Source organism: Hibiscus syriacus, unplaced genomic scaffold (assembly GCF_006381635.1).
Source record: "Hibiscus syriacus cultivar Baekdansim isolate YM2019G1 unplaced genomic scaffold, ASM638163v2 tig00111659_pilon, whole genome shotgun sequence".
In the NCBI taxonomy this organism is placed as follows: Eukaryota; Viridiplantae; Streptophyta; class Magnoliopsida; order Malvales; family Malvaceae; genus Hibiscus; species Hibiscus syriacus.
Genome location: NW_024063149.1, coordinates 1,150,924 through 1,161,971, shown reverse-complemented (window position 1 = coordinate 1,161,971; position 11,048 = coordinate 1,150,924). Strand labels below are relative to the sequence as shown.

Sequence of the window (11,048 nt, the reverse complement as noted above, 5' to 3'; positions counted from 1 at the left end):
TTTTAATAACTTAAACTTCTTATTCTAACTGATGACAAGTCAAATATGACTTCAAAATCAATTTATTCATCAATTCTTATCAATCCACTCAAAAACCCTTTTATTTCAATCACCCATAACTTGACCATCTTTTAGTTTCTACTTCTCTTTAAGGTTTCTAAAACTTCCCTAATACCCTAAGAATAAAAACTTAATCAAAATTTACAAGAAATAATTAATTGAAAGATTTCTTACTTAACTATGGAGCTCACATAGGAAAGGTGGAAGAAAAGATGAAGAAGAGAGAAAATTCTAGATTTCCTTTAACTCTTTCTTTCCTTTTGCACGTGTTTATAATACCTCCATAATGAGTTTTTAATTCATTTCCTTGCCTAAAGGCCATTATGCCCTTCAATATTTCTATCTTTTCTAAACCATCCTACACAAAGAAATTCTAATTAAGTACCTAAACTTTTCACTTTATCCATTTTAAAAATGAAATTTTAAAATCTTACACTTTGGTCACTAGCCTGGTTTTTGGGATGTTACGAATCTCCCCCTTCAAAAAAATTTTCCTCGAATTTTCACTGCACAAAGAGATGGGGAAATTGTCTACGCATATCCTCATCACGTTCCCATGTTGTTTCTTTTACCTTTTGATTTCTCCACAAAACTTTGACTAATGGAATCGTCTTATTCCTTAGCTGTTTAACTTCATATGCCAAAATCTGCACCGTTTATTCCTCGTAGGTCAGATTAGGTTGAACTTCTATCTCCTCCAGCGTAATGATATGAGAAGGATCAGATCGGATCGATATCTTCTAAGCATGGAAACATGGAAAACATTATGAATCTTCTCCATCTTTGGTGGCAAAGCTAACTGATATGCCACTGGTCCCACTCTCTTAACAATCTTGTAGGGGCCAATAAATATGGGGCTATGTTTTCCTTTCTGTCCAAAATGTAATACTTTTTCCAATGAGAAACTTTCAGAAAAAATTATCTCTAACATCGAACTCAATCTCTTTTCTCTTTAAATTTGCATATAACTTCTGCCTATCGGCTGTCACTTTGAGATTATGTTGGATGAGTTAAACTTTCTCTTCTACCTCCTTGATCAAGTCAAGACCAAGAATGTCCCGATCCTTAAGCTCATACTAATTCAATGGTGTACGACACTTTCTCCCGTATAAAGCTTCATAGGGAGCCATCTTGATTCTTGACTGGTAACTATTATTATAAGCAAATTCAGCAAGAGGCAAATACTTCTCCCAAGATCTTTTGAACTCGATAACACATGCCCTTAACATGTCTTCTAGGATCTGGATAGTCTGCTCAGACTGCCCATCTGTCTGAGGGTGAAAAGTTGTACTAAAGTTTAACCGAGTCTAAAGCTCCATATAAAGCTTTCCAAAATCTTGAAGTAAATCGTGGATCTCGATCAGACACTATTGAAATAGGCACACCATGCAATCGAATAATCTCTTTGATGTACAGTTCAACATACTTGTCCATAGAGAAATCAGCTCGAACAGAAATAAAATATGCTGACTTAGTCAAACGATCAACTATAACCCAAATTGAGTCTCGTTTATTAGGAGTCAAAGGTAACCCCGTTACAAAATCCATCGTAATATTCCCCACTGAGGAATAGAAATTGGTTGCAATAATCCTGAAGGAACTTGATGCTCAGCTTTTACTTGTTGATACGTCAAACACTTAGATACAAATTTTGTGATCCTTATTTTCATTCCTGGCCACCAATAACGACGTTTGAGATCCATATACATCTTGTTTCCAACTGGGTGCATAGTCAATGGACTATAATGAGCTTCTGATAACAATTCATTCTTCAACTCCTCATCGTCTGGAATAACAAGTCTTCCATGAGAATACATATTAACATCGAGCTTAACTTCAAAATCCTTATTCCCTTCATTTTTCACTTGCTCCATTCTTTTCAAATACTTATCATCTTTGTATTTTAAATCCTTAATTCGATCCAGTAACGTCAGTTTAATCTTTAAATCTGCAAGTAACGTACCATCTCCATTTGATGATGATCTCACATCTAAAGTTTGAAAAGCTAAGAATGTTTTCCGACTCAGAGTATCAACTACTACATTTGCTTTTTCATGGTGAAAATCAATTACCACATCATAATCCTTGAGAAGCTCAATCCATTTTCGTTGTCTCAAGTTTAATTCTTTCTGAGTCATTAGATACTTCAAACTCTTGTGATCAGTGTAGACGTAGCAACGTTCATCATATATAAGTAGTGACGCCATATCTTCAGAGCAAACACTACTGCAATCAACTCCAAATTATGTGTCAGATAATTCTTCTCATGCGGTTTCAATTACCTCGATATATATGCTAACACTTTAACTTATTACATCAATACACATCCCAAGCCATTGTGAGATGTGTCACTATAAACCACATAATCCTTTCCACATTCTGGTTGGACCAATAGCAGAGCTTCCGTCAAAATTTGCTTTAACGCTTCAAAACTATTTTGACATTTAGTGATCTAAGAAAAAGACACATTTTTCCTTAACAACTTGGTCAAAGGCAAACTACCATCGAAAAGTTCTTAACGAACCTTCGATAGTAACCGACAAGACCTAGGAAACTCTGAACTTCTGACACATTTTGTGGAATTTCCCAATTTAATATAGCTTTTATCTTACGAGGATCTACTCGAATCCCCTTTTCTGATACCACATGTCCAAGGAATGCCACTTTAGTTAGCCAAAACTCACACTTAGATAATTTGGCATAAAGCTTCTTATCTCGTAGAGTTTGTAGAACTACTCTAAGGTTCACATCATTCTCTTCATTGGACTTTGGATACACCAAAATATTGTCAATGAAAACAACCACAAACTGATCAAGATAAGGTTGAAACACTCTATTCATTAGGTCTATAAACGCAACAGGTGCATTAGTTAACCAAACAACTTAATGATGAATTCATAATGACTATATCTCGTCCTAAAAGTCGTCTTTGGAATGTCTCTTTCTTGAATCTTAATTTGATGATATCCAGAACCCAAATCAATCTTAGAGAATACCGGTGCTCCTTCTAACTGATCAAACAAATCATCGATTCTAGGGAGATGATACTTGATCTTTAGTGTCACATTATTAAGTTGTCGATAATCAATGCAGAGACGCATTGAACCATCTTTCTTCTTTACAAATAACAATGGAGCTCCCCAAGGTGACACACGTCTGATGAATTATTTATCCAATAACTATTGCAACTGAGTCTTGAACTCACTCAGTTCCTTCGGGGCCATTCGGTATTGAGCCATTACAATAGGTGCCTTTCCAGGTATTACCTCAATTTGAAACTCGACCTCTCGATCCGGAGGTAATCCTGACAACTCAGCTGGAAAAACTTCTGGAAATTCTTAGACCGTTGGAATATCCTCTAATCCTCTCTCCTTGACTCGAGTGTCAATCACATTGGCAATGAAAGTTGGACATCCTTGTAACAATAACTTCTTAACCGACATCACCGATATAACATTAGCTAATCACTCTTACAATCACTGCTGATCCATCAGGACTTATCAAAGTTACTCTTCAATCTAGAGTCCATATTGGCATGATAACGATACATCCAATCCATTCCCAAAATCACTTCAAACTCAGCAAAGGGAATTCAATTCACTGAATCCTTATAGGACACCCTCGACACAAATGATTCACCCGAGCACTATGAATGGGTTAGTCACTATTACATCGTTACTTATTGCTTCTAATTGGATTTTCAATTCTCTCACCAATTTGCTACTAATATAAGAATAAGTCGATCTCAGATCAATTAATACCAAAACAAATTTATCAAATAATTGAAAAGTACCTGCAATGATCTCCGGATCATCGTGATCTTTATTAGTCTTAATATTGTAGACCCGTGCTATTGAACGTACTTCATTTTGAGTGGTCAACTTAGACTGATTCATTCCTCGACCTCTTCCTCTACCTCTCGTGACACTATAGCAAATCGCTCAGTTTGTGCAGGTTCTCCAGCCATCAATGGATATTCCTGAATAAAATGTCCAGTGTCCCCACATCTAACGCATGCTCCGGAGACCACTCGACATACTCCAGTTTGATTATTTCCACAATGCTAACACTGAATGGATTAACCTTGATTTGACCTTCCATCTCCAGACCCTACTAGTTGAGTCTATTTAGATCTAATTGAATTTGATCTTTGGAAGAGGATGCAGCTGACACAAATCTAGTCTGGGGTTGAAAACCAAAACCTCTGCCTCTCTTTGATGGTTCTAAACTCAACGAAGCACCAGTTCTCTTAGTCATCTGAGCTTTTTGCTCAATAAACCTCTCATTCTGAGCTCTCTCTAGAGATTCAAAACTATTAACATATCTTTCAGTATAGGACGCAAGCCCTCAACAAACCAATCGCATGCATCATTCTCAGTCGAAACCAGCTCAGCAGCAAATCTACTCAACTTATTAAACTCGTAATCGTACTTATACACGGTACGATTTCCTTGCTTTAAGCTCATGAATTCTTGTTTCATTTGCATAATAAATTGATCTCCAATGTACTTGTTCTTGAACTCTTCTAGAAAGAACGACCACGTCACTTGGTCACTTGACATTCTCATGGTGGCATTAGTCCACCAAACTCGAGCTTGCCCTCTTAGCAACGAGACTGCTCCATCTAACTTCTCCACTTCAGAGCTGTGAAGACCCTCTAACATAATTTTTACATCATTTAACTAAAGGTCCACAGCAACAGGACCTTCCTCAGTTTCACCCTTTAACTCGGGTGATCCTAACCATTTAGACTTTTTTTCTACACTTATTTTAGGAGTTGAGAGAGTAGGTGGTTAGAAACGCGTTAGAATAGCGTCCAACGTCCCTCGTGGTCAGACATCTAATAAGATATAACCATTTACTCTAATAGCCAAGACATCATATTCATTATACTATTAGATCAGAATTTTTTCACTTTTTATTGGCATGTATACTTTTTAAAACACAATTAACTTCAATTTAAGCCTAGAATCGGCTAAACCTTAGCTCTGATACCATTAAATTAACACCTCCAACTTGTATTCAAGCCGAATACGAATTCAAGGTGTCATATTAACTTTTTAAAGCATTTACTATTAAAAAGTAGTAAAATTAAAAACGTTTATTTGTTTAAATGGTGGAACCCGTAATTAAAAGGAAAAATTGAAAATTCAAACTCAAATTTAAAATAAAACTTACTCAAATTTATATAAATACAATAAAGTAAGTTTACAAAATCTGATCAGAGCATATGCAATTTAAACATTCATTTACATGCAAATAAAATTCAATATAACAAAAACATACAACTTAAATCGATTCTGATATGATCTTCTGTGGAGATATGATGTCTTGACTTATCCTAGCTCTGTTATTCCGGCTTCTTTGAACCTACGTGTGAAAACACTCACACGTAATGCATTTCACAAAACATTAAAAACATAATGCATTTCACAAAATATTAAAAACATTTAGTCTTATACTTAACTTTATAAAATATCATATAATAAAAAAACCATAATGCATTTCACAAAACATAAACATAGAGAACATCATGCACTATTCATTCATGTTATTTCTTTTAATATATACCATGGTACATCACTGAGAACTTAAGGTATGTGAGTGCATTGAGGTTGTGTACTGGGTTATAGTCGAAATTGCCACATAGTATTACACCAAAGTGCCGCGTAGAATATGCACCGAAGTGCCACGTAGAAATTATCTCGAAGGACCACATAGTATTATCCCAAAGGACCGCGTAGAAATGTCCCAAAGGACCACGTAGATTTGTCCTGTAGGACCGTATAGAACCCTCGACTCTTGGTATGCCAATTATACCTTTAGCTCTCAAATCATATAGTTTTGGGCTTTACTAGTTATACATTACACATAGCTTATATCACATATTCATGTAATCACATATGTCAACATCACATAATATTAAATATAAACAGTACATGTTCACGTAGTAACAGAACCAAAACTAGGATTATATTCATATAATCACGTAATTTAATACACATATTCATGTAGTAATGAAATCAAAATCATATTATGTACTCATGTAAACATGTATTCAAAACATTTAAGAAACCTTCAAAACATTGTTTCAATCAAAACATTGGAAATAGACTCATCGCAAGTCTTATTTCCATATAACAATATATGTATATAAATAATATGCACTCACATTGGCCTCACTTAGTCAAAACAACACACTTATCACTTAATTCAAAATTTCAATCTAAATAGTATTGATACCCTAGGCCTAGTACCGATACTTCCTCATTATAGTATCGATACTATACTTCAATATAGATATCCATTCTACATTATAGAATTTGACTTCTAAAAATGGTACCGATACTTGTCCACTAGTATAAATACCCTTGGTATCGATGCTAATTGTTCGGTATCGATGATATTTTAAAGATTCATACAATTTTACCTTATGGTATCAATATCGTTCTTCCAGTATCGATACTCAAACCCAGATTTCACCTATTTTTGCCTTGAAGTATCGGTACTGTTTAGAAATTACCTACTTTATTTCAAAAATTTGCCAAAACTTACCTAAACCCCACTCTTTTAACTTATTTCAAGCTTTTAAACTCAATTATACTTATTAAAACCAACTTATATCACTTTAATACATCTAAACCTTCAAAATCCAAAATAATCACTTGAAACCAAAAATCATACCAATTCATTAACATTGTTCTTAATCATTTTTAACAACTTAAACTTCTTATTATAACTGATTACAATTCAAATATGACTTCAAAATTCATTTATTCATCAATTCTTATCAATCCACTCAAAAACCCTTTTATTTCAATCACCCATAACTTGACCATCTTATAGTTTTTACTTCTCTTTAAGCTTTCTCAAGCTTCCTTAATACCCCAATAATAAAAAATTAATCAAAATTTACAAGAAATAACTAATTAAAAGATTTCTTACCTTAACTATGGAGCTCACAGTCGAAAGGAGTAAGAAATTATGAAGAAGAGAGAAAATTCTAGATTTCCATTAACTATTTCTTTCCTTTTCCACGTGTTTATAATACCTCCATAATTAATTTTTAATTCATTTCCTTACCTAAAGACCATTATGCCCTTCCATAATTCCATTTTTGCTAAAGCATCCTACACAAAGAAATTCCATTTAAGTCCTTAAACCTTTCAATTTATCCACTTTAATCAAAAAAATTTAAAATCTTACACTTTAGTCACTAATTCCGATTTTTGGGATGTTACACTCTAGTTATCAGCTAAAACCCATTGTTCACGTTGATCTTCTAATTTCTCTCGAATACTAAATATCCTTAACTTAGTTTCTCTCGAACACTAAGTATTATACTTAAGAAATCGTCACTCTTATGCCTACTAAAATCTTAAGTAATTCGAAACAATGAACAAAACAAATGATAAACATAAAAACATCAACCATTTATTAAAGAAAAAACATATAATTATCCATCATAACCTCAATAAATAAGGTTTAGTTCATAGTGGGGTTCAAATCATCCATAACAATAATACATTCCATACAACCCATCAAATAAAAGAGAAATGAAGCAAAAGACGTAGAGAAAAACTCCCAACGTGCACTACCGTGAGCTCCTCGACCATAATGAATCATTTGCTTCTCTCGGACGCCAATCTCGCCACTCCATCAAGCTCATTTAATGGAGGAAACCCACGAAGAAAATGAAAGGAAGAAAAAAGAAGAAGTTTTTCAGTTGACTTTTAGCTCAATAATGTAAAATAGGAAAAAAAGCTCATTTCCTGGTGTCATAATCTATTTATACTAAAGGAATATACTGAGATTTTTGTGCCAAAATTCCATTGGTACCCATTGTCACATTTCCCCCAATAGAGTGGGAGCTTTGCTTTTGTGATACCTATAACCCGAGTAAGATTTTATCAAATTGGTCTTCCATGACATTTTTTCTTGTGGCAAAGAGTCATGATGATGTTAGGGAATATTAGGGTACTAGTAAGCATGCGCTTGTTTGAAAATAATCTTGGCCACATCAATTAATTACCCTACAAGTATTGAATGCGAGAGCATCATCCGAGGGAGTGAGACGACAGTATTGTGGGCGATTGGCATTAGCTTGTGCTTCATAAAGTGGCTCCATAACTTGGACCATGGTTGAAGTCTTTCTCTATCCATCGATCATCGACTTGCTTATTTCCATTTCACTTTGAGTTCAAAAAACAAAAACCTTCTATCACCGCATGATTGGTCACATTGTCGGTCTCCTTTTCAAATTGAGTATGATAATCAATGATGCCCTGTAATTTGAAGTATCGATTAATTTAAGAAGATGTAAAACAAATATACTCACATCGCATGAAAACTGAGTGTTGGTTAGGGCTGGCGATATTAGCATAAAACTCTATGACAATGAAAGCGTTGATATTCTTGGGATGCCATGCGAACTTTTCCAGCGGTTTTGAGTGACAATCTCCATGACATCCAACCCAATGTCACCATTTTTTATTGGAGAGAACAAATCCTTCCTCAAAGAAAACTCATCCATTCTTTATCGTTTGAAACTACTCTTTTTCCTCATCATCTTGGAATTTCTGAGTGTCTTTGTTTGAAGGAAGAGTACGCACCATTGTTTATTTGAATGGACAAAGAGAAAGAGAGGAAGATGAATTATGAAGAATAACAAATGAGGGAGAGAAAGTGCAAAAGTAAAATAAAAAATTATGGGGGAGAGTGTTTTTAATGATAGAAAATGTGTGAGGGGGTTTGATAGGACAAATGTAATGATGGGTTTGTAAAATGGTGGAAGGAGAAAATAAAATAAAATAATTTAAAAGTGGTTTTTGAAAATTTAAAAAAAATTATCCCTATTTTTTTTATCCTTTTGTTATTGCATACGACAAACACCACCCTCATGCATAGAGCGTTTCAATGCCCTAAAAACACGCCTTGAAAAATTCATGAGCATCCTTAAATAGAGTGGGATAATAGAAACCTAACTAAAAGATATTTGCAGCAATCCTTGCTCCTCCAAAGTGACCTCCACATGGTGTCGAATGGCAATGGTGTAAGATGTATTTTTTCTCCTCGGGACACACCTTCGGATATTCTGGTGGGCACATTGCTTGAACAAGTATGGCTCATCCCAAAAATAAAATCTTGCATCATGCCTAAATTTTCTCTTTCCTTGGTTGTTCACGTCATAAGACAAAATACCACTAATAAGGAAATTAACAATGTTAGCGTACCACGAAATTGTCATGGCATGTAAAATTTGCTCATCAAGAAATTTCTCTTTAATATCTAGTTGACATGGCTTGCTGAATTGTTCTCTAGCCTAGAAATATGGTTAGTAACTTGATTCTCATTATCTTTCCTATCTACAACCTCTAGAAATATGTAAAATGTGCTGTAAGCTCATAGTTCTTCATCAAGCTTCGGCGACCAGTCTTTTCGTCTAGGGTTCACCATATTCTCAAGGATTTGCTTAATCTTGTGGTTTGACACTTCAGCTTGCCAATTGGTCTATGGGTAATATGTCGTGGCAATTTTGTGTTGCACTGCATATCTTTTCAGTGCTTTGCCAATTAATTTCTTATCGAAGTGGGTACCTTCGTCTCTGATGATATCTCTAGGTGCGCCAAATCTCGTGAAGATGTACTTATACATAAACTTAAGAATAGTCTTTGAATCGTTCCTTGGCATCCCAATTGCTTCAACCCACTTAGACATGTATTCCAAAGCGAGAAAAATATATAAGCCACCAAACGAGGATGGGAAGGGTCCCATAAAGTATATGCCTCACACATAAAAATGTTCTATCTCCAAGATATTTTGCAATGAATTTTATGTCGTCTAGAGATATTCTCGTGCGTTGGCATCTATTACATGCCTTGTAAAATTCATGAGCATCCTTATATAGTGGGCCAATAGAAACCTAACTGAAAGACATTTACAGCAGTCCTTGCTCCTCCAAAGTGACCTCCACATGGTGTCGAATGTCAATGGTGTAAGATGTCTTTTTTCTCCTCCTCGGGGACACACTTCGGATATTCTGGTGGGCAAATTGCTTGAACAAGTATGGCTCATCCCAAAAATAAATCTTGCGTCATGCCTGAATTTCCTCTTTCCTTGGTTGTTTATTTCATAAGATAAAATACCACTAATAAGGAAATTAACAATGTTAGTACCACAAATTGTCGTGGCATGTAAAATTTTCTCATTAGGGAATTTCTCTTTAATATCTAAGTTGACATGGCTTGCTGAATTATTCTCTAGCCTAGAAATATGGTCAGTAACTTGATTCTCATTACCTTTCTTATATACAACCTCTAGAAATATGTAAAATGTGTTATAAGACCATAATGCTTCATCAAGCTTTGGCGACCAGTCCTTTCGTCTAGGGTTCACCATATTCTCAAGGATTTGCTTAATCTTGCGGTTTGACACTTCAGCTTGCCCATTGGTCTGCGAGTAATTTTTCATGGAAATTTTGTGTCCCACCCCATATCTTTGTAGTACTTTTCCAATTAAATTCTTATCGAAGTGGGTACCTTCGTCTTTGATGATATCTCTAGGTGCACCAAATCTCATGAAGATGTACTTATGCAGAAACTTAGGAATAGTTTTTGAATCGTTCCTTGGCATCCCAATTGCTTTAACCCACTTAGACATGTATTCCAAAGCGAGAAAAATATATAAGCCACCAAACGAGGATGGGAAGGGTCCCATAAAGTATATGCCCCACTCATAAAAAATTTCTATCTCCAAGATATTTTGCAATGACATTTCATGTCGTCTAGAGATATTTCCCGTGCGTTGGCATCTATTACACGCCTTGTAAAATTCATGAGCATCTTAAATAGAGTGGGCCAATAGAAACCTAACTGAAAGACATTTGCAGCAGTCCTTGCTCCTCCAAAGTGACCTCCACATGGTGTCGAATGTCAATGGTGTAAGATGTCTTTTTTCTCCTCCTCGGGGACACACCTTCGGATATTCTG

At 35.1% G+C, this 11,048-nt stretch overlaps 1 protein-coding gene across 1 annotated transcript; it reads right to left on the bottom strand.

The window, feature by feature from the left end:
* Positions 1–4,173: 4,173 nt before the first annotated feature.
* On the bottom strand, positions 4,174–10,719 carry LOC120167021. Its single transcript, XM_039176156.1, has 3 exons — positions 10,359–10,719; positions 4,570–4,717; positions 4,174–4,384 (listed from the first exon to the last, which is right to left on the bottom strand). Exons 1-3 carry the CDS (start codon positions 10,717–10,719, stop codon positions 4,174–4,176), a joined length of 720 nt encoding a protein of 239 aa, XP_039032087.1.
* Between the last annotated feature and the right edge of the window lie 329 nt (positions 10,720–11,048).